Below are 24516 nucleotides of genomic sequence, written 5' to 3'. Positions count from 1 at the left end.
TTTTCTTTTTGCAAATGGATTCATGTGCTTTTAAAAGGACTCATCAGAAAGTCACTTGTCTCAAAAATATTTTATTAACAATGTGCCTGTCAGATCAAACATCCACCACTACAACATATTCAGTTTACAAAGCATTATTAGAATAAGCTTCTTTTTTTTTATATATAAATCTGGACTCTTACATTTCTATCAATACTTCCGGAGGATAAAGTTGTACAACACTGAGAAGATGATCCCATTTAGATGTAATGGTTTGGTGCTTGTGTGAGCACAGCACAAACCTGCTTTCTGACGCCACTATCAGCATCAGGTCAAGTTTAATTGTGGCACATTGTATTTTCCACACCACAGGAGTAAACACATGCATGCTCATTATGTATCAATATGTTGTTCTGCTCCACATAATGTTCCTTTACAATGGCCTGTTTTCTCCTGGCCTCCAATTTCTATGAATTTGTCAAACTTGTTTTGATGAGTAAAAAAACACAACTAAGTGCCAAAGGTAAATGGTAAATCCAAAATCCCTTCATTGCTCTCTGATAGTACTTAATTTATATCACACTAGTAAATCAATGTAGCAGGTACAATAAACCAAAATACATTGTCATATAAGTATGTTAATGCAGTTTCTTTAATACTGTCTGAACTAAAAAGACCATTAAATAAACTGATGTGCATAGGGCTGTTGTGTTTACAAAACATATCACCCAGTCAATATATGAATCTGGTATGAGTGAATAATGGATTGTAGAGGCCTATGGCAGCTTATTTTTTGTAGTTGTATCTTACCAGAACATGAATGGATAATGGCCTACTGTTGCCCTTTGTGAAGCCGATAAAGCGCAGTAGTAATCCAATTATTATAAATGCTAAGGTTTACTATCTTTTTATGTGGGATGAAGTTTTTATTCCTATCCTAGCACCTTTAAAATAAGCTTGTGTATATGAGCCCATCACTAATGTATAGCTTGAAAAAAAAAAAAAAAAAAAGTCATCTCCAATTTCCAAAGTGAGCACCTGGCCTATCTGTCCACCAAGGCACAACAGGACAGAGAAGGCACTGGGAAAAACACACTCCAGTACCACTAGACTTCTCAGGTATTTCAAGAATGCTGTCTGACAAGAAATATCCACATAGCGATGGGTAACAACTTTATTTCCATGACTGACCGTTCCCGTGCAAAACAGATTCCAACTGGGGGTGTGACACTCGACTCATTGTGGCAAAAGAAGAGCTGAACTCAGTCACTCGCAATAAATAAACAAGGAATATTTTGCCAGGCCTCAACTCTGTAACCACCATTGTGCATAGTTGAGTCATTCTGGCTATGTCTCTCAACTGGACAACTCTTATCCTTCCATCTGGGTCCACTACACACAATTTATGAAGTGGAGCTGGGACTTGTTACAAGATACGGTTGTACTCAAAAGAACAAGTTTTATCAGGAGCAGACTAAACATGGCAAATGTCAAGGAAACACTGATGCTGGAGGAACAAAGATGAACTCACAGGACTATTGTCAACAGTATCATAAGCCTAACATATGGCTTTGCTCAGGTTTCAAGGTGACAAAACAGTAATCAGTGGAGCTACAGTACAATGTGGCTTGAAATGTTAGCTCGCTGGCAGTTATGAAAACACACAAGGATGTATAAACTTAGGAGAAGGCACCTGAAAAGACTGTTTTTTCCATTAACTTGTACACAAACAAACATTGTTCAAAAGACAAAATGCATGAATATGTGAAAGCTAGCGTGACCTCTAGTGTGAAGCTAGCCTGTGAAGAACAAATATGTGCATCTATCACTGCCTTGTTACAAGTATAAAGAAAATGTTTGCAAAGACAGTTAAAAAAAAAAAAATCAACATAAACTAAGCACATTTGGAGACAATGTCCATTTCCTGTATAATGGCTTCCTGCATGAGTCTGTGTAGATACAGAGCAAATATGTCATTTGGTAAAAAGGACAGTCCTTTTCTTATTGGTTAGTTGACTTGATGTATGGAATGGCCAAGGCTCTTCACAGTACCACACAGCCCTTTCTCTTCTTGCGCTTGCGGACTTCAAGGGCTGCTCTTGTGGCCATCTCAAAGACTTCTCTCACTCCTTCCTTAGTTTTAGCTGAGCACTCCAAGCAGTTCACCGCTCCAATCCGGGTAGCCATCTCTCTGCCTTCTTCTGGCTTCACTGGTTCCTGTGGAAAGAAAGGAAGAGGTCTTTATAAGTTTATTTTCTGGTAAAACTAAATATTTGAGATAGGTTTCAAAGTTCACCCCTCCAACATTCTCTGCATGGTTGTGAATATGTGTGCAATGAAATGATGACTTTGTGCTACTCTTTGTTCCTGATTTGAGCTAATAGAAAAAGCTGACAGTGGTGTCTGAAAGCCAGAGAGCTTTGTCAACATTTTCCCATTATTGGGCAGAGCTGAGACAGAATAGGTCCTTCTCATTGACACAGTGGAGCTGTTGTGACAGTAGCAGTCTTTTCAGATCAGTGGTACTTTTGGCTCCCAACTCATTTCCATGAAAAGACAAACAATTTTATGAATAAATTGTTCATTAACAAAATTTCTGACACAATATGCCATCAAGCCCAGGCAAATGTATCACAGAGAGTCTACAAGCCAATTGGGCTCATGACATTTTAGCACATTAACATTATGGAAGACTGAATTTGAGAACTGTTGATGGAGTGCTTTATTACTACATTATTACTATATATCTTATAGTACTTTATTATTTACTAAGGCACAAAATAATGTAAATATAAACATGAATAAAAACAGACATGTAGATATATTACACCAATTAATTTATTGTCTCTCTGGAGAGAAGTTGTTTTGGTTCGAGCAATGATAAGAAGGCACACTGTGCTAGGTTTTACAACTTGAAATACTGCACCCCCCTCTGGTATCCAAATGGTTGTTTCCAAAAGAATGTTAGCTGTAAATGTGCCTTCATCATAACTTTATGTAACATTGATCAAACATGTCTCTTGATAAAATATCCCTGTGTGGTCCTGTACCTGCTTCATTTTGGCCAGTTCCCTCCGTGTGTGCTCGTCATTCCTCAAGTCTTTCTTGTTCCCAACGAGGATGATAGGGACATTCGGACAGAAGTGTTTCACCTCTGGTGTCCATTTTTCTGGAATATTTTCTGTTCCAGGAGAAACAAGAAGAGAGTTAAAATCCTACAGGAGATGTGATGTTCTGAAAAGGGAACAGTACAGTCACTGAGAACTTTCTAGTGATGGCTCACCCAGTGCTACACTCCAGGACTGTTTTTTTTTAGCCATATTAAAACACACTTACCCATCAAGTGTATTGGTATTACCTGTAACCTAAAGTATTAAAAATATCAATTTAAGTATTTACCTAAACTGTCAGGGCTATCGATGGAGAAGCACATTAAGATGACGTCAGTATCAGGGTACGACAGTGGTCTGAGTCTGTCATAGTCCTCTTGGCCCGCTGTGTCCCACAGTGCCAACTCCACCTGAAATAAAATAAGAGAGATTACAATTATAATGCTATATATTATACACTCAGCTTTCAACAGAATTGCAGTTTGTTCTTGTAACTAGTAGATGATTTTGAATTCATAAATAAGGGAAGATGTCAAAGCACTAGAAGTAATCAAAGACATGATTTATCTGATCTACCAGGATAGAAAAGGGCAAAAACTGAAAGGTTGTTTTTTTCAGTGCCTGTTTGTTCAGAGCCTATTGTTAGGGCAATTAAAACTGGAAAAAGAAAAAACCGATTACAATGACTTGTTATTCTCTTGTATGATTAAAGTATTCAAAATCATCGACCCGGGTGTATGACTGTAGAAATGACTTTGACTAACAAGAGTGACTACATTCCAAGTTTCTTATTCAGAAGATTTTTTGTTCATTGGCTGGCAAAATAGAATAAAAACAATATTTAAATTTAATTTGTGCTTCGCTGACCTGAACTAAAATGGTTAACAAATCTAAAATTACTGTCACGTCTTTAACTCCATGGTGAACACATGACTCAAAATGTTTATGATATTAACTTTTTCCACTTATGATCCTATGCAGTCCATCATTACTGCTGTAGTCCTGACCTAACCAGCCTCCTAAGCTTGTTATGTTGTCAGTGTGGTGGGAATGAACTGCAGGACGAGCCTTATCCTATCACACCACCCATTAATTCAATTAGGCAAAGTAGCAGATTAGCCTGCATCAAAACAGATACCTTCTCCTCCTGCACAACCAATAACATATGTGGTATTGCCATAGATTTTTTGCTGACTCACAAAAGACTAAAGATGACAACATGCGTGGTATATTGTTGCTAAGCCCACAGAGCACAACCATCAGTCAAAAATCCCAAAATAGCAGTTTGCAGAGGCAGAAGATGGGAGGTGGCTCTACACTCGAGAGCAGCCACAGTGCTAATGTTCCCACTGGTCTTAGCATAAGCTACAGTCTTTGGGGAGGAAATGAGAAGAGAAAAAAACAGCTATTTTAGGCACTGTCCAATTCACTGAAGGAGCAACAAAGAGGAGTTATTTAGCCACAAGGGAAAGACTAAATGAGGAACACAGAACTTAACTAATGTGTTCCTATTAGGTATCTTTCTTCAGAGAAATCTTGGGCTGATAATTATATCTTTGCCATTTCTAGTATTATACAATGACAGTATTGTGGAAAAAGTCTATAGGAGGATAAAGGTATGTGCCCTCTTTCAGTTGAGGCGCACTGGGAAAGTGCAATTCATCATGGTAAATAAGTCAAGTCTGTAAATCTGTGGCTGAACTTTTCCATAGCAACTATTAAACTTTTGCACAGTTCTGTGGCTTAGCTAGTATGTCTTCACAAGACTGAAGCTATCTTTACAGTTCCTCCATTAAGTGTGGACCAGGAAATGGGTCTTGTTTATCAGTCAGAGGAGTGAGAGGGTCGTGAGGGAAGGGCCAAGGTTTTGCCAAGAGACACTCCTGTTCCCCGTCTGAACAGGAAGCAGGAAAGTAGAGTCATTTCCTGTTTTGCGAAGTGGTGATCCAGCAGTGGTGGTCAGTACCAGAGAACAAAGCCTGTTGAATATTAAGCTGTCCACTTCTATTTCACCAAGTATATAAGTTTTACTTAAAGTATTATAAATCCACCTGCAATACTGTATAATCTCTTTTCAATAAACTATGAGGAAATCTCGAGGTATATTTACTTAAAATTTTCAGTGGTTGCATTATGCCAATTTGGCATTCTGGCATTAACTTTATAAAAATTAATCAGGCCTATGGAACACTAATACCACATTACACATTTTTTGTGGTATGTCCTTTGCATCATCTCTCCTCAGAGCACTCGATATTTGATCAAATTCTATTTGTAAAACAAAATTGCACAGTTGGCAATTTTACTGCTGAACACAATTTGTGTATTAATTTTGGAGCATCTCCAAATCAATGCATATTGTTTAGGGGTGGCATGTTAATGTTCATCTGTTTACAGACCTGCTTTCCATCCACCTCAATATCAGCAATGTAGTTCTCAAAGACAGTGGGGACATAGACTTCAGGAAACTGGTCTTTACTGAACACAATGAGTAGACAGGTTTTCCCACACGCTCCATCGCCCACGATCACCAGCTTCTTTCGAATGGCAGCCATGTCTGTCAAAAACAAAAAGATGCTCTTGAGTAGTGAGACAATAACAGATGTGCAAGACAACTGATTTATTGATTTTGACCATTTATGTAATCTTCATATAACCAGAAAATTCAGAAACTTATTTGCTTAGAGTCCTGGCCCTGTCTCATGGGCAACATTGATAAAAATTTATGATTTTATATATATATATATATATATTATATATATATATATATATATATATATATATATATATATATATATATATATATATATATATATATATATATATATATATATTATATATATATTATATATATATGTTTTGCAGCTCATCCAAGCTGCTTCTTCAGTTCTGAACTGAAGAAGCGCAACATCCAAACAATTTATTTTTATAATCTGCCCACTGCCAATATTTAACCATTACTATTTACTACTATAATGCACTTTAACTATTCACTGAGACATTATGAGACCCCAAACAATGCCGCAAAAGCATCAAGAAGAAAAAAGAAAAAGAAAAAGGCGCATGGAGCAAGCTGGAACTTGAAGGAATGTGCTATCAGGACATTTACTGCTGCTATGTTGTGCAAGGTATTCTGGGAAGTAGCAGCTGGTGATGGTGTCCTAAAGCAGAAAATACACACAAGAAACACCTTCAGGGGTCCAGGTGCTTTGTGTTCCAGTTTTTAGCAAATGGATAAAAACAAAACAATGTCAGAGGAAGGACTTAATTATGTAGAGTAAATATATTACAGTTGGTGTAATTACTTCGATAGGGCGTGCAAAATTGCGAGCATATGTCTCGTGCTATAAAGCCATTTCAGTGTTTGTCATGAAAATTGATGCATCTGTGTTGTTTGACTTTAACAACTGACCTAAAAGCCCGAACAAATAAAGCTTATCTGTTTGCTTATGCGTGCACCACAAGCGCACTGGTTTTGCTGGTGTCTCCTGTGTGGATGTGATGGATGGGCCTCAGTGCTCCCAGCAGCTGTGCGTAAACTCATTTGGCTCCTCACCTCATCCACTTTCTGCCAGACGCTCCTGACAGCACTCCTCCTCACCAGGGCAGCCACTTATCAGGCAAATTCATCTGTGAATGCTGCAGGCCAAAGTGGGCTCATCTGCCCCACTGCCACTGCCTTTCATCTGTGCACACTCTGCAGTTATTCAGTCATGTCACCAGGAGTCGAGACCGGCCAAATTGTGACCAAAGGCAAGACTGCAGCGGGCTAGATCCAGAGGGAAACTGACACTACCAAAGACAGGTATTCTGTTATCTCTGCCATCTATGTCAAAAACATTCCTAGGCTTCATTTATCCTGCACGTACAGGAGATGGATTGGATATATATTCATTTGTCTTCTTCTACTATTCCAGCTTGCAGCCAATAGCTCTATTACAGCATTTACGTAGGGTTCATAATATTAAAAGGTCCTATATTACACAAAATTTACTTGTGGGAGCTTTAAGCCATGCTAAAATGTTGTTACCCCCTAAAAAACATCTGGGGATGTGTTTTGGTTCATTCACACATATTTGAGGAAACATTTATTATTAGTCTGTTTACATATCCAAAGCAAAACACTCTGTTCCACTTTGTGATGTCATGAAGTGGTAGTTTTCGAGTTAACAGCTACCTTTTAACTTTAGTTCAGTAGAGACTGGCAATTCCACGGCTGAAATCATCCACAAGATTCTAAAGAAGGAGGGTATTTCACTTCATTTGAGAGAAGAACTCAGACCTTCTGTGAATGAAATAAAACACAAACTCCAGGTATGTTTGTGCTGAGGAAACAACATTATAATATAGATCAGAAAATAGTGTAATATCGGTCCTTTAAGGTTCAAGGAATGTAGAGAATACAAACGTTTCAGTGATATGCAACATGCAAAAAATATTCAATGTATTCTTCCAAAAGCTGAACTCCTCTCTAAACCACATATGGCAACAAACATATTAAATGAAAAACAGTAATTATTACATCAGTAACTCTGCAATAGCACGATATGAAGTATGAACATAATGAGACTGTCACAGTCAACACTGGTAAATTCTAAAAGCATATTTTGTGTTCCCAATTCTAGTTAGAGGAGAGCACAGTGTATCTGGAGATCTTGTAATGATTTTATGAGACAGGGGCACACTCCTCCATGCCCCAAAAACAGTATGCAACATAAAACATCATAACATAAGCCTAAGGATTTAGTCTCACATTGATTTCAATACAAACACTGAAAAGAATAAAATATATAGCAAAGAAAGCTATCACAGATTGAATAGACTCATACCCATGAGATGAGCGTAAGGGGACTCATTTCCATGAGTATTGCTTGGCGTAACCTTCAGCCTTCCAGGAAACGCTGGGTGTGTGTGTGAGGGACAGACAGTTTATGGAAATCTTGGTTATATTTTTTCTTTTATGGAAAACTCTGGTTATGGTTTGTGACACCTTCATATTCCTTAGCTACAGGGCCCCTTCAAACTAGAGGGGTCTAAGCCAAAAAACTGTCAAAAGACATCAACAATGCTATAAGACAGAATTACACTGCTTTACAGTTAGGATTAGTTGACTGAAGCCCCCACTGCGCACTCTCCCCCTGGAAAACTAAACATCTCACTTCCTATTGGGTGGGCGGGACATCTGGCAGCTACTCTGTTTTGATAAACCTTGGAAACAGAGGTAATGGCTCAAAAGTAAAAAAAAAATTTAAAAAAATGAAATAAGTTACATTCACTCGCATTTTTTGTATAAATTAGTGAAGTTTAACACAGGATTTCCTTTAAGGCACTAACTTATCCGTAGTATACACTCAGCAAAGCTAAAATGTGAAAATTATACTGAAATTGCTATATCATTTTGTATTGATTATACTGCGTCAAACTAATCAGAGTAATGGCAATATTCGGTACTTTAGTTTAAGCAATATTAAAATCCAGTCAATTATACAAAGTTACTAATATAACAACAACCACTTTCTTCACTTAAATTCACTTCTTCTAGAGTTCTAAATGTAACAACATGTTGCCATCATGTATGAACAAATTCGAACATCTTGACATATTGTAAAAGAAACTGATGTTTGACAAAGCCTCATCAGGTCACAAGATGCCTCCTATTTGTGACAACCAATTGCTCCGGTTAAGGCACTAATGGAAACTAATGACACAGACAACAGAAGAGGGCGTCAAGATGGCTGCCACTAATACGCCTAATGTCCCTCATCAACTTTAGGTGTTAGTCATGAATCATTGTTCTCTACAAAGTTAAGACTAATAATTATCATCTGCTTTGTCCAAATGACTAATTCCATTGTTGAAAAGAAAAAAAAAAAAAACAGAAGTAAAACTGGCTACAGCGCCTTGATTTTGAACAGTGTTGATGCATAATAGTCTGCTATGAGATTATGTACCTCGTGAAAGAAAGGATTAAAAATAACTTTGTGTATTGTGCTATTGTACAACAGATATTGTCCCAAAGAAAGTCGGTATCAGTTCCTAATGCAAAACATTTCTGATCTTCCTTCAAACTTCATTTACAATGGGTTCTGTCATTTAGCAAAATGACTTAGGCGCTTTCAACTCCTACCTCCCAACCGCATTACATTCAGGATACTTATCATTATCTTAAACACTTCTGACACATGTTAAAACCGAACTGGGATCCTGTTACAACTCAAGCAGCTATTAAAACCAATAAGGTGAGAGGGAAAGAGCTACAACGTTGTACAACTATTTGAGTAATGCTGGGTTAATGAACAACACCACCTCTTTTCTTCCTTCTCAGAGGTTTCCCGAGGCTTTAGGGGCCAGCCGTTATGCAACAAGCTGAGTGGAGTTAGCATAGCCAGAGTGTGACCGCAGCCATGAGGTGGAGCTGCCCTTTAGTACAAGTTAATATCAACAACACACAAAAACACAGCCTGAAAGGGGGTCTGTGCTGTTGCTCCAGTGGTGTTTTTCAATATTCTGAAAATGAGTGCTTATTTGTCCTGTCTCTATAGCTCCTGAACCATGGTAGTTATCAAACATTTGAAAGATCAGCTGATATACTGGGACTAGTGGTTGATGAAATAAAGTCAGTTTTTCAAATATAGGTACAATTTTGGCATTTGGCAATTAGGGCAAATTAAAATGCCAACACAGAACTGCAGCAAATACCACAGCATTATTAATCTAAAAGTTTTTGACATAAAAAGTACCATTAAGTTCGCAGTGATGAGAGCATTACTAATAGTAATAGTCTGAGTAGATTTTGTTATGCAGTTGAAAAGTAACATGCAGAATAAGTGATTAGAGGTTCAACAAAGTAATTATTTTGTTTAGTACAAAAATATAAAGAAGTCACATACTTTTACTCACAAACTGAGACCTTTTTATCCTATAACGTTGACAAATTCACTGTAGTTTAAAAGTAGATTTTCATTCCACTTCTGTATGTCTGTGAGAAATGGGCTAAAGTTCATCAGATGTCCATGCAGTGCTAAGAAGGCGAAGTGAGCAGACATCGTGGTGCAGTGGACACAAGCTGACACAAGCTGTCCACTCAGCCTAAACCCGCACAGCAAACCCTAATCTGACTAACCCTGACAGCTCTAACTCCAGCACATATCATAGAGCTACTAGTCAAAGCGACCTTACTGGAACACAACTGACAACATCAAGTCGAACTGCCATGTAATATAATGGAGAACTTTATAGCAGCACAATCTAAATATTGCAAAAACAACCAATATATTAGAACATTTCAAATTTCAAACTGGATACTGTTAATGAAATATTTTTTACCATTCAAGTTTTGTCAATGTCTATGGAAATATATTAACAATTTTACATTGTATTTGGATAGTGTGGTTGTCCTTACAAACCTATGACGCCATTTTTCTTCAGCTTTAACTGTAGCATAAGCTAAGCTAACCAACCAGGTCTCACTCAAAGCAGATTAGACCCATCCCCTATAACATAATAGTTGCCTCATACTAGCTTGTTGCGAGATTAAAAGTACATTGCCATCAATTCTCTAATGACACTTTATTTGTTATTGTTTACAAGTTGTGTCCCTCTCTCTCTTCTGGGTTAGGAGAAGAGGGAAGCAGAATATCGTGTCTTGATCAGTGGACTCTCTCTAACCCCTGCGTGACCCCTCAATGCCCCCATATCCTTTCTACTGCACTGCATATTTTGCAATGTTAAGTGTAAGTGGTTTACAGTCTGCAAGAAGGGGAGGGCATCTGGCACAAATAAAAAGTTTAAGCCAAATAAGTCACCAACAACATTGAAAATTTGACAGGTTACAACTGTCCTGGACATATGGAATAATGAACTGAAGTTCATGAACTTGGAGTTTTCTTTATTCTAATTGTCTGGTTCTTAAGCACTTTAAGGAAACAGCTTTTGTGTTGTTACAGTTCTTAGAAGTGACGTGACTACCAACACAACGAATTATTCCACAACGCTACACAGCTATGTTAGGACAGTTCAGTGACAGTTTAAGAACTTGGCTTCTGACAATAAATACCAGATCTGAACTACAGTTACTTACATCGCATGCTGCTATGAGTTTTAATTTGACTCAGACTCAAGAGTCCTCAATGTAAAAGTATTAGGTCAGGCACCATGGGTGAACAGATATTTCATTATAGCAGCCTGGAGACCGAGGATGCGCTGCTTGGCTTTAAAACACGAGGCGGCCATGATTCACGTTTGTTTAATGAGTCAGGTCATGAGCTGCCTGACAGAAGGAGCTCACAGAGAAGAACCACCACCCTGTCCCTGCACTTACTCTTAGTACAACCATCTCTAGAGGAATACAAGCATTTTCACTGCTGTGGTCACAGTTACACCCAGCTTTGGAATGATAGATGTTATATTTCTATGTAATTGTTTAAATAAGAATAGTAATGATTAATGCCACTTGGGTGAATAAAGCAAGATTTCCCTCCCTTTATTATAATATATTGTATCATATGTGTGATTTTTCAGTGGCTTTCTAATACTATCCAGGATCAATTCTATAAAAAAAAAAAAAAGTTGACAGAATTTAAGTTTCTTTTGCAATGCAACCTACCTGGACCACAAAGGCATAAAACATAGGCATAAAATACATAAACACAGACATATTGAAATGGCATCCATGTCTATTTCTGCACATACAAAACACTACAGCATGAGATGTAGACAGTTAGCATGCATAAGTTTGCTCTGATATATAGCCTAACAGATGCTCGCTGGCATCTATGCTACATGTTCAACAGTGGAAGGGAAAACTGGGTTAGGTTACAAACAAAAAATCCAACAAACTGGTTAAAACAAAAGCCTACTATAAAAAATAATTAATTTTGAATCACGCAACAATGCCTAAGTTTTAAAATCCCTGTGCTAAACAACTCAGGCTAGGGTACTTTATTGTTGCATAAATGTATAGCAGGCACAAAAACAAAACCACAAAGCCAGGAAAATCCCGTGTTCCTATGCTCAGAAATTCCTCTTTACCAGATTTGTCATCCGGAGTTGCTCATGGGGTCGCTGCTACAGATGGACAGACTGTTCAGGAGCCGATCTCTCGTTCTCCTTCAAACTATGTAGCGATCAACAGTTGTACAAACCCCCAAACTCACACCGCATCGGACAGAATGACTGGAGGCGCACCATCACGGATTAAACTATTACCTAAACTGGAAAAAGCCCAAATCCTGAATGAGGACGAGCCACCACCTTCTTCTCCTCCCGACGAAGTAATGCAACTATGCTATAATTAGGCTGACAACTTATGCAGGATAGTCCAAGTAACTCGTGTGTTCTATAGTTACCTGTCGCTAGCCGGATCGATCTTTAAAATGTGATAGTATCCCCTCTATTTCTCTCGTTTTCTTCGCGGCATACACAAACACAGTCACTTCTTACTGCAGTATTCGCTAATTTTACAGACACTGCTGCTGAGGAGCGGGGCAGGCGAGCAGGACACTCCTACTGACAGCAAATGACCAGGCTAAAGTGCGATAAAGAGGCGCTACTTCCGTTTGAGCCTTTCAAACTAAAAGAGAGGAGTTGTTATTTTAGTCAAAATCATAGGTCAGAAAAATGATATGTCATTAATCTATACTGTAGCCTCCACGTACTGCATTTCAGTGATTTTGAGATATGGTCTTGGCATGTTACCAGGGGTAAACAATTACATATACAAGCAATTGCATTAGGTAGGCTAATCATGTATTGGACCAATATGGTCAAACAGGCATTTTAGTAGTAAAGCCACAGAAAGACAAATTTTACTCAAGCATTTGAACTGAATACTGGAATTAATACAAAAACTATATAGCTCATAAACTATAAGACAAACAGCATCTTAAATTGAAATCAAAGAAACAAATCTGTTTTATTTCTCTGTGCCCTACTGTGTTTCCGGTGATGCTGTCCATCACTGCGGTGGCTTGACGCCTTTGCTGCAGGCGCTGGAGTCGCCCGTGTCTCCTCCTCCTCCTCTCGGTCAAAGATGACATCATCCGTAGTACCGAGGCTCATGCAACAGGAGGCTGGGTGCGGATGTCAGCAATGTGCTGCTGTCCTACAAAACCATTAGCCTGGGCTCATAATCACATATTTCTACAAGCATAATCAGGTGTACATGCAAATTATAGCTGACATGATTAATGGGGTAAAGTAAGACTTTCTGTCAAATTTGCTGCCTAACCGAGAGTGCGTGCCATTGTTATTCACGGGTAAAGGTCAGTAGTACCCCTTTAATGCTTCATGGGTATTGTTATTTGATTTTTTGCAGGTGGCAGGTAGACGAAGGCACTGATTAGATCAAATAGGCTAAAGATTATAATCTTTATGAGACGGTTTCATATTAACCACATTTTTTAATATACATTCTTTCTTTAGCCCTATAAAGTAAAAAATATTTTTATATACTCTCCACCACTCTATTTACATAAGCAAAAACTTGGTTAGGTCTTAATTTGAAATACTGCACAAAACTACAGCCCACACTTCAACTTAAAGAATCATTCCATTTAATTTTTGTTTTTTAAAATATCAAAGCCCAAGCCTAGAATGAAAACAAGAAAAATCAGATTTATTTCTAAACCTGTACACATTTTCTCTCTTTACCACAACAGTAACTCTGTACTGTATGAGACACAGCATTTCTAATTCAGTTATGGACAGAAACATAAAAATAAAACATCTTCTTGAAAAATATATGGGTAATCTAAACAAAACAAAATGGTACAAGAGGTAAAATGTTAAATTTAAGGTCATACTTTGTTAACTGCCACTAGGTTAAAAAAAAAAGTGCAACTGATATTAAAAAACAAAACAAAAAAAAACTAACTTGAATAAGGCATATGTGTGAAATTTATCACAACTTACTATACCTAAACGTTTACTGAAACCAAACATTATGTTAAAACAGACAGTGCTGTTAAATTAAATTATGCCAAAAAAGTGCAGCAAATCTCTCTGGAGATAAATAATATTTATCACATTCAATAAAAGAAGTACCAAAATGTGCACTTCCACATGTCAAGCATGTGCAAGTCTTCAAGTGCCTCAAGTGCCATCATTCGACTATCATTAGGAAAGGAAATAGCCTACGGCACTCCCTCTCAGTTCAGTGCTTCGAAACTTGTTTTCTCTCTCCAACTTTCTCTATGCTTCTTTAATGTACAGTCATTAAGCTAATGGTCTTGTGTCATTTCTATTTTGTGGTTTTATTACTTTACACTTTTCTTTCCTCATGCTTGTGACAGCATCTTTGGTTTCCCCTTTTTCTTCAACATATGATTGTGGAAATTGCAGGCATTTTTACAAGTTGTTCTGTCCAATTGACCTTGATCAGGAACAAAATATTACAAAGATATAATTCTCACTGGCACAAAGAGCAGATTGGGAAGAAAATGAAATCAATGTCACTAAAGATACTTTGTCAGAGACCAACTGAGCATGACGTGAGAGCATTCTGGGGTGACAGGGTGGTGTTGGGTCAGGCTGAAGGTGCTCAGATCTGTACGATGAGATGGTCTTATCTTCCATCGCTCCAGGAGATTGGTCCAGGATCCAGGAAAGATGGAGGAGGGGGCCATGTGGCGAACCTTACAGAACTATAGGCCTTTCACAGTGGTCTCTACAGCAACAGCTCGTCATGTCTCCAGCTCACTTCCTGCCAGTGGTACCACAAACACTGTGATGTCATCTCCAGACCCCAGTCTCTCATTGGGTAACCTCCATCCACGCTCCTTCAGCACGCCCCGTGACCTCATGAGCACATCTTGAGCAGCCAGAGAGTACCTTCAAAGCACAAAGAGCATTACAACACTCTTGGACATATTAAAACGGCTCTCATACAATGTGGACAACTGAAGCCAAATAATGAATTCATAACATTATCATACATACAATATTTCATGTCTGAATGATACATAGTATACATAGCACAACTTCCAAAATGTTATTTATACCCTCATTTAGTACTATTTCCTTCAACATTTTATTTACACGATAAGGTTCATTTTCATTTTGGACAGGTCAGCTATTCTGAATTCAACTCTAAACCTACACTGCCATCTAGTGGATTAACACACTTTAAAAACAAACAGCACTCACAAATTCCCCCTCAACATGTTCACACACAAGTTCATAACAAGGACTTAGAGGGGGAACAAAAGCCCAGTGTAAAGGATTATTTGACCAAGCGCATACCTCATGGGATCAGAGGGGTCACAGCAGGATAAGTACGCTGACACAGCATCTGCCACTTCCCTGTCTGTGGTCACATCCCACAATCCATCTGTGCCCATGACTAGGACATCGTTGGGACCATGCTTGTTTTCATCCAGGTTATACACCATCACCTGTTGTCACATGAAAACACAGTTAGCACTGTGTCACTAAAATGTTGTAATATTTTCAGTTCTAACATTAGTTTTTTACCCAGGACATATTTGAGACTATTTACATTTCAATATTGGTTCAATGAAATATATACTTTGACCATATGCAACTTCTCAGGGTAGCTACAATGTTACTCAACCCCCCAAAACTCGTGTATTCCATTATTCATATTGGTGGACATGGCAATGCTAATTATTCTGATCTAGATCAAACTGCAGGTACAGGCTTGTAAGCACACCACCTGACCCTCATTTGACTCATCTCAGCTTGTCTATCCTTGACCCAGATGAGCTTTCTTTATACAATACAACAGAGTAACATCGCTTTGTGCATCAACGTTGTACAGCTAATAGTGGAAAATAGTTTGTTTTTGTCTAGTAACTAGAGCATTTATTTACTAAAATCCTAGGATTCATATTTTAGCTCAGCCTTAAAGTGCCATTTTTTGACTAGGTAGGTAGGCTACTAATAGTTGGACTATATCTGGAAGTGAAATACAAAACTCTCTCACCTCTGGAACACAAGAGAGGAAAGGCTTGATGTAAATGTTTGAGTTGTACACTTTTAGGTCGTGGTCGCCCAGACCCCTGGTCACTCCAATAGTGGCCATCACACGTGCCTGCAGCCCACACACAGCACACAGTAAAGTGGATTACTGATTTGGGATGTGCTTTGTTTTCACAAAAGCCACTTAAGGGGGGATTACCAGGTGACTATGTACATCCAGACACAGTTAAATGATTGGCCAGACACTCTATTTATAAACCGCCATCTTACCTTTTTACCCTCTCCGTATATTAAAGGGAATTTTAGGTCATCTTCAACGATTGTTTTGTAAGCCCTATGAGAAATTATATAAATTATACCTTTTACACATGTACACAATTCTAATTATGTTAATTTAAATCCTTAATCTCACCAGCCTGTCATTGTGTGATCTCGGTAGAGCATCTTTTTGCCTAATTCATTGTGCTGAATCCTTCGAGGAAACTCAATATGAGTGAACTCATTTCCCAGGAGCTCTGGTCTCAGGAAACCCTACGGGGAAAACAAGGCGTTAATCAAAAGTAACAACAGTCTTGGTTACATCATGAGTCATTTTCTTTCTAAAGTGTGAAATCTCTGAACTATTGAGCTTTAACAGGATGAGCAACATGCTTTATAGAGCACTTCCTCTTTTAGCTGCGTCACTATCAATGTCCACCCACGGAGTGAGTCAGAAAGCACTTGGCGAATGCTGTTTATTTCAGAATGTTAGAGGATTTTCTGCAGTCAGATTATTCTTAAATCCCTCTTGTTTTGACATCATACATTTTCCTTTCCCAACTATAACCCACAGTATAAGAAGAGCCACAGCCAATTCAGCTTTAAATAAATACATATATAAAATACATTCATTTTGGTCATATACTTCAGTCAAGAAGGTAAGTGTCTGTCAAATGTAATTACCAGATATTGTAGACGCTGTCTCTCAGATTCAGGAGTGAATTCATTAGTCATGGGAATTATTTCATTATTTCTGATGATTATGGCCCTGCAGAAGATGACATGCACATACAAATGGATCTAAATATAAAGTTTCTTTTCACGCAATACAGGAATCATATAATATAATATTTCTTACCTGCTATCTCCAGCATTAGCCACATACAGTTTACCCATTAAATTAATAGCTGCTAAGGCACAACAGCCACCAGAGATGGCATAAGATGCTTTTTCCTTTTCAATGAGATCATCCTGAAATTAAGAGGGAACATTAGTAACACTTTTCAACACTGTGCAGAATCATTTGACAAGTTGTATGAGGATTCATTCATTCATTTTATAATTGAACAACTACAGTGCTCTCGGTCAATTAAAAATTTTAATAAACCTCAAATCTGAATATTAAGTGAAGTTTTGGCTTTCTTAGGAGAAATCTATGTGTGGACAATTATTGGGGAACTGTTAATGTGCAGAATTATAACAACAACAGCTAAATGAAAAATGAACATCGTCCATTCTCACCTGTTTATTTTTGTCAGAATAGTAAACTCAAAATTTACAAATAAACATTTCTGACATAAAAAAAAATAAATCTGTGACCAATATAGCCACCCTTCTTCTCAATAATGGTTATAAGACTGTTGATGATCAGCTTTTTGTGCAGCAGCAACCAAAGCCTCCCAGACACTGTTCAGAGGGGTGTACCATTTAAGAAGGGGCCACAAGTTCTCAAGCACTGCTTGAAGAAAGTGTTTTCTAAAAACTGGCAGTGGGATTTGGAGTTCATTTTGAATCCATTTTCAACTGAAAAATGTCCAACAAGCTCATCTTTAATAATACCAGCCCATTCCAGTACCCCCACTTCAACCTTGCTGGCGTCTGGGTCGAAGTGGAGCTCTCTCAAATATTAGGCAAAATACCCACTTGCCTAATAATTGTGCACACATAGATTTTCTCCTAAGAAAGCCAAATCTTAACTTTTACTTTCTTCGGTATTCAGGTTGAGGTTTATTAACATTTTAAATTGACCGAGAGCACTGTAGTTGTTATTATAAGATGAATCCTGCAACAAATGCAACTTGCCTAATAATTATGCACACAGTGTAGTGCATCCACTTTAGATCTCATCACCTCAGAGGCTTTATTATTCACACAATAATGTATACATCTCGACAAAAAGCTGATCTGCTACTCAAAAATAGAGGGTTTCAAGGACTCCACGACCTCAGTGATGCTGTATTATCATTGTTAATTACTAAATATTCAAGCTTGCAAAGCTATTCATTTTAAAGTGTCAGCAAAGAAGCCTAGAAGCCTGTTACACAATGATGATTGCATTTAAATAGAAGTTTCCATTTATCTTGCAGTAAGAAACCTGTCATTCTGAGCAAGAAATACATGTAATTCTGTTATTAGTTCATAAGGCTATAGTCTTTTTGGAAATTCTCCTGTGTTTAAAATGTGAACACTGAACAGAATCCTGTTATTAAAACATAAATTGCAATTGCAATAGTTGTCAGAAAAATCACATTTACATATCGTTGAGGCCTAACAAGCTTGATTTTAGTTATGTTACACTCACCATCTGTTTAAAAGCCGTTTCTATGACTCCCATGACGAGACTTTCCAGACTCACAGTTTTCTCCATGTGGAAGCGAAGTGTGGAGTCGCAAACTGCGTCAGGATCCTCTGGTTCCTGGGGGGGCCCTTTCTTTGCATCTACCTGGTAGGCGTTTCCATTTTTGGCCAGGCAGATTGGAGGTGCACTATTAGGGTTTTCCAGCAGGTGGCAGATTTCTCCAAGGCGATCTCGGATGAGTCTATGTAACAACTTAGAGGCCATAATAGCAGCTCCAGAGCCAGCATGGCCATCAAATACTCCCCAGAAGTGCATAGGGATCCCTGTACCATCCTAAAAAATAAATTCTGAATTTTAATTGATCCAAGGTTCACATACAGGCACACATCCTTTGGCATTTTCATAAGGGGTGAATTTTTTTTTAAATGGCCAACTCAAATATGAACTCAAAACCATTTGTAGCACAACTTTGTTATTAACATTCTTTTGCATGAGTAATAAAACAGCCTTGCCACATTTGTGTTTGTGAGTTGGCATGACCAACCAACTAACAGATGAACAGAATGAGACATCTGCCTCCCCCTGACCAGCGTGGAGGAGGGGTATACAAAGGATGATGTCATTCATTTAAACCAAACAAACCAAATGACACAAGCTCTGTATTTTCCAGTACCTTGAACAATTCTACATCATATACCTAGTGCCTGAATCTGTATATTATCTGCAAATCTGCAATAAATTATTTGTGCAGCCCTGTGGTGCTCGTGACCCTAATATTGGCCTTGGCCCTGTGAGTAACGGTCCTATATTATTATTTTTTTCTGATGTATGTTATAATGTTTCCTCATTACAAACATACTTGAAAAACATACATTCTGTTTTGTTTCGTTCACACGTTTGACACACAAACTGTATAATCAGGCAGGCTTCCTCTCTCAAGCAGAAAACACTCTGTCGCACCTTGTGATGTCATGTGATAAGGAAGTGCTCCACTGTATTTTTAAACTCTATACACCCTCACTAGAATTGTTTGGATGTTTCAGCCCTGGAACTGCAAATCTCTGTTGAAGGAAGGTAAAAGGTAGCTATTAACATGAAAATTACAGCTTCATGACATCATAAGGTGGAACAGAGCATTTTGAGCTTTGGAGATGTAGACAGACTAATAATAAAGGGTTAGTCAAACGTGTGAATGAAACAAAACACAAATGCCGAAATGTTTTTGAAGACGTAAAAAACAGAAAAAAATAGAAACTCAAGGTTTCACAAGTAGTCAGAACTGAAGTGAAACAGACTTTTGTATGAGAGAAGTCAGTGCAATCCCTCATTTGTCCAGGAGTGGTCTCATAACTTTTACAAAAAATTAAAAGTCCAGAAAGGTTGCTATTTAACTTGCTTGTATGTCAATTTGTATGAAAATTTACACAAACTTGGTAGACCTTGTCCTTCAGACTTCTTAATGTTTGGGAGTTTGAACTTGGCTCACCCCATTATCCTCCATCAGTGTGGAGTTGCGGTGTTTTCCACTAGGCTTCTTCACAAAGAGTTTCTCACAAGAGGCCTGGTCCTCATTCAGCATGCTCTTCCCTGCATTGATCACTCTGGTGGAGTAAAGGAGAAGACAAAGAGAAGAGCTTAGATGATTTATGGTGTTTGCTCTCAAGCTTCTAACCGCATGAAATCATAATGGGAGTAGCTGTAATATTAAGGAACGTGAGAGGGGCTATGCTGAGCAGAAATGGGATGGGAGGCATTCATGTCCCAGTGGGAACTTTTAGAAGGGATTAAGTGTTTTTAATAGGAGCTGACACAAGGTACTGGGTTATATAGAGTACTTCTGCGTTTGAAACTCTGGCATCTATCTGGTTCAAAGTATATATGTTTTTTCTGTACACAATGAACACTTATGCCTGATAATTACAATTGCCACAGATGGTAAAGAGGGTCAATAACCATGGCACTGAGCCATGGCAAGAGACTTACTTTACCCACAGTATATACTAATTTTTCATGGCCCACAAGTCCCTCGCTTTGACCCATATGCTGAACTATTATGTAACATCTGTAGCTTTGATGGGAGATAAAGTCTTTACTTGGTTATCATGTATGCTGCTAACCAAGTGATTTCAGTAAAAAGTAGTTGAGATTCCCCAACAACATGTTAAACTTATTTTCTTCATTGTGTGTATAATGTTTCTGTTTCTGTTGTGTTCTGTGTGTAATAACTTCAGTATAATGATTATCAAAATAGATCAAAAATCATCATCATTATAACAGAAAGTAGCTCTGCCAAAGCAGCAAATATGAAAATGCAAAGTACAGGGCAGATTTGGATTATAAAGAGTCCTTTCAGTTTCTAAATAGCTGAAAGCAGAATACTGCTACCAACAAATTGTTGTGAACTTTGGGCTTAGCACAAATACTGGATACATAGTTTTGACCACTGGAGGCCTGTTAGCTAAAAGGGTAACAGGCTACATTCATTAATAGGTACTATCAGGCAATTTTAAAAGTGCTTACAGTATTTTGTGGAATGCACGATAAGTGTAGCCTGCTGCATGATGCACTAAATATGGTTTTCATGGTGCACTAAATATGTGCTGTGTCTATATCATAGACTGTATATATGGTCTATATGAGGAGCTGGAGCCTCTAAAATGACAGAGAGGTGCGTTTTTCAGTCATATGCTTCATCAACTTGTGACAGAAAAACCCAACATTGGTCATACTTGTGACAACACACTGTTAAATTCCTCCAGCCCTACTGTAATGTAAGAAAGAGTGAAAAGAGGAAGTTGTGAGTGTCAGTGAATTTGCACATTGCTATTGTTTGACCTTTTAAGGAAATGTATGGTGTATATTTCTAAGGTTCATCAAGCAAACTGAGGTATAGTTTTTTCTTTAATTTTAAATGCCCCAGAATGTAAAGTTAAACCAGCTCAAATGCACTCACAACTCAGTGTCAGTAGTTTCATTGTTTCAGTTAGTTCTGTCATGATAATTACTATATTTTGGGGTTCAAGTTTGTTGTGTGTACAATTTCTTTGTAAAAGCAGGGAGATATTAGCTATTTTATTGATAAGATTTTACCTGTAGAAGGTTGAAAAAGTAAATTCTGTGCCTAATTATTGGTTCATTCTGCTATTTATTTGTTGCAGCTCATGCCACTTAATGATACTATCTATTTAAAAATGTTTAATGAGATTATTTTGTGTCATTGTTATTGCGTCAGTGGCATAAAGTAGCTTCAATATTATTGCTTATATCTCTGTAGCAATATATTGTGCTTTAAAATGTGTTATTGTATCAGGCCTAGTTTCAGTCTTTTGAGTTTTATTCCATTGTACTATTTCTTGTGGCTCAAACACACCCTTAACAAACATGCATGCTCACACAAACTCCGGTCTGTTCACTCTGAGGTGATACTTCCAGGGCCCCAGTGCTGAGTCTGAGTGGGTCAGTGTACATAAAGCCCACGTCTTTCTGTACAATGGTGTTGCTGACTGAGTGCATCTTCCTCACACTGTGGTTCCGGAGTTAACGAATAAATGGATGCCTCCAGATTAAATTAAGTTGCCATTTTACAACAGCACTTAGCGTGTTCTGCAGACAGTACTTTCATGTGTTGAGTCTGACCTAATGCTGTACACTCAATTTTAGGAGCAGTCATCACCCATCTCAAAAGGCTGAACTGCACTGTCTTTATCACTTACATCACTAAACAAATTACATTGTTTAATTATTACTTTGTTTCATTTCATTTTATATCATCTTGCAACTGTTTGAACCTTGTTGAAGTATAAATACATGTTAAATTAAAAGCTAAATATTAAAAGATAATAGCTTTAATTTAATTAATAATATATTTTTAGTTTTACAAGAGTCAAGGAATTCCAAGAAAATAATATAAACAGGCTAAGTTTGGATTTGAATTGTCTGTGCACATTCTGCTGTAAAGAGAAATGATTCCAAGATTTTCATAACTTTAAAAGTGCTGTATACAGGAGTATGCCACTACTCTAGATCTTGTCATCGCAAATCACCACATGTGTCTTTGGAGACTTACTTTCTGCATGACTCATCTGTCTTTGTTTTCATTATGGTACCAGAAGAGGTGGTCACTGGTCAGCATACTTGCACTGTAATAGCCCACATGCTGTTATATTGAAGCATGTAATAACCCCCCTATGGGAGAGGGGATTGTCCAGAAGTGTTTTCCTCATTTGCTCCACCTGCAACCTGACAATAACCTGACCAATAGAGTTACCGCATTGGAGTTACCTGTAGAATTACTGCAGGTATGTAACCACAAGGACAATGGGACAACTTACTATCATCACTGGGAATTTGGAGACTTTACTTATAGGTTATAGGTTAAAGCCAGGCGAATCCAAATAGTTTAGTGTAAAAATAATAATTGAACAAACATAAAGTTAGCATTTTGTAAAGGCAGCACAACTGAAATCCTACTGGAGCAAAATCTCCATGGGTTCTTTTGGGATGGGAATCGTAGTTATTGCTGGTGGTGTCGGAGGATCTAGAATCTATTGCTTCCTGCTTTCACTTTTGAATGTAGGCTACAGCTTTTTAGGAGCACCTTTGTCTATTCATTTAAATACTCGCAACATCTAGCATAATACTTCTTTTGTTCAAATACAGCTTCTGGAAGCCCCTTCCCCAGACCTCAGCCTAAAGCTGGTAGGCTAAGTGCAGTAGAATCGCGCGTAAGGCCATTTTGGTCATCATTTGGCTGCTGCAGTGCAGAAGATGCTAAACTGCAGAGGGTTATTATCAGTAGCACAAGAGCCGTGGCGTCGTATTTCAGAGTTACATAATGATTTGGGTTTGATTGCTGATGACTTACTCAGCGTATCCAGTTTTCCATGGGAGCCTGCTGCCTCTTTTTAATGTTAGCACCGGCCGCGACGCGTGCTCAGTGGAGTACTGCAATAGCTCCGGGGTGAGCTCCAGAAAGTCCGGTCGGCCGTAGGGGAATCGTGGAGGCAGGCTGTCCCCAGCGCAGTGCTGCCCGCCACCTGGGTGATGGTTGTGGTGGTGTCCGTGAGGCATCATCCCTCCCACCAAGGTAGACATGGCGTTCTTAACTTTGCTGATCATCATCGGTTCGCAGTGGAGCCAAACACTCAAATCAGACGCAATGCGATTTAGAGGAAAAATGCGCAGCGCCAAATGTGACAAGGATCATTTCAGGGAGCCCTGTTTAATCCTTCTCATGTCCGTATGACAGCATTCACACAATCAACGTTTTCTTCATTGAGGCAGAATGAAGCGGAGGACAGCCACAGCCTGTAATCCCGCAGGAGGTAGAGCTCATCTGAGAAGGCAGGGCTACAGATGTGCACTCCGCTCTCACGTTTACATCACGATAACAACACTGACGCTGCCTCCAATTCACCACTCATTTAGACCAATACCAGCTACGCTGGAGGCGTAATGCGAACCATTTAGCCATGGCTGTAGACCTATAATCAGATATGATTGTGCCTGCCCTCTATTTTATTTGTGACTGGTTAGTGACTAAACACTATAGCCTATTGCAAGTCTAACCTTTTTTTCCTGCTATAGCCTTCAAAATGTGAACAGGAACAAGGATAATGAAGTTCATCCATGTCTTATAGTTTATGGACCTACGTATCTTTCACGTGTTGTATCCTTTAAAGTAAAAAAGGTAGACCTGTGGCTTATCAAAGCCTATACTAAATACTATCTAATTCATCTTGAATTTATGAATTTTGTCCATAGGTTAGTGTTAGTGTTAGTTTACACATGGACTTTCTCTCTACAATGCACAAAATCCTACTCTTAAAGCATCATCAAGATTATGCAGCAAGCATAATCTTCAAACATGTTTAGCCTTAAGAGCTGGAAACTGAACTTGCAAATAGCCCACTCCTGTTAGGCCTGCTGAAA

The 24516-nt window shown here is 38.3% G+C and overlaps 2 protein-coding genes across 5 annotated transcripts; both read right to left on the bottom strand.

The window, feature by feature from the left end:
- Positions 1–51: 51 nt before the first annotated feature.
- Positions 52–13474, bottom strand: rhoca (ras homolog family member Ca). Of its 4 annotated transcripts, none has more exons than XM_055160465.1 (5): positions 13022–13474; positions 5489–5646; positions 3379–3499; positions 3030–3160; positions 52–2196 (listed from the first exon to the last, which is right to left on the bottom strand). In XM_055160465.1, the coding sequence occupies exons 1-5, from the start codon at positions 13146–13148 to the stop codon at positions 2023–2025; spliced, it is 711 nt and encodes a 236-aa protein (XP_055016440.1). In that variant the 5' UTR covers positions 13149–13474; the 3' UTR covers positions 52–2022. The 4 variants fall into 4 exon arrangements, with proteins under 4 accessions (XP_055016440.1, XP_020795953.1, XP_055016443.1 ...); XM_020940294.2 differs by lacking the exon at positions 13022–13474 and adding an exon at positions 12437–12597; XM_055160468.1 differs by lacking the exon at positions 13022–13474 and adding an exon at positions 12297–12320.
- A 209-nt stretch (positions 13475–13683) lies between these two features.
- On the bottom strand, positions 13684–23966 carry ppm1j (protein phosphatase, Mg2+/Mn2+ dependent, 1J). Its single transcript, XM_020940657.2, has 10 exons — positions 23450–23966; positions 20072–20186; positions 18589–18918; positions 17146–17258; positions 16971–17055; positions 16441–16559; positions 16299–16362; positions 16033–16140; positions 15330–15481; positions 13684–14918 (listed from the first exon to the last, which is right to left on the bottom strand). The coding sequence occupies exons 1-10, from the start codon at positions 23704–23706 to the stop codon at positions 14771–14773; spliced, it is 1491 nt and encodes a 496-aa protein (XP_020796316.1). The 5' UTR covers positions 23707–23966; the 3' UTR covers positions 13684–14770.
- Positions 23967–24516: the final 550 nt, after the last annotated feature.

Source organism: Boleophthalmus pectinirostris, unplaced genomic scaffold (assembly GCF_026225935.1).
Source record: "Boleophthalmus pectinirostris isolate CB_2022bp ecotype Guang Dong unplaced genomic scaffold, ASM2622593v1 HiC_scaffold_3, whole genome shotgun sequence".
Classification (NCBI taxonomy): Eukaryota; Metazoa; Chordata; class Actinopteri; order Gobiiformes; family Gobiidae; genus Boleophthalmus; species Boleophthalmus pectinirostris.
This window is presented reverse-complemented; position numbering and strand designations above follow the sequence as displayed.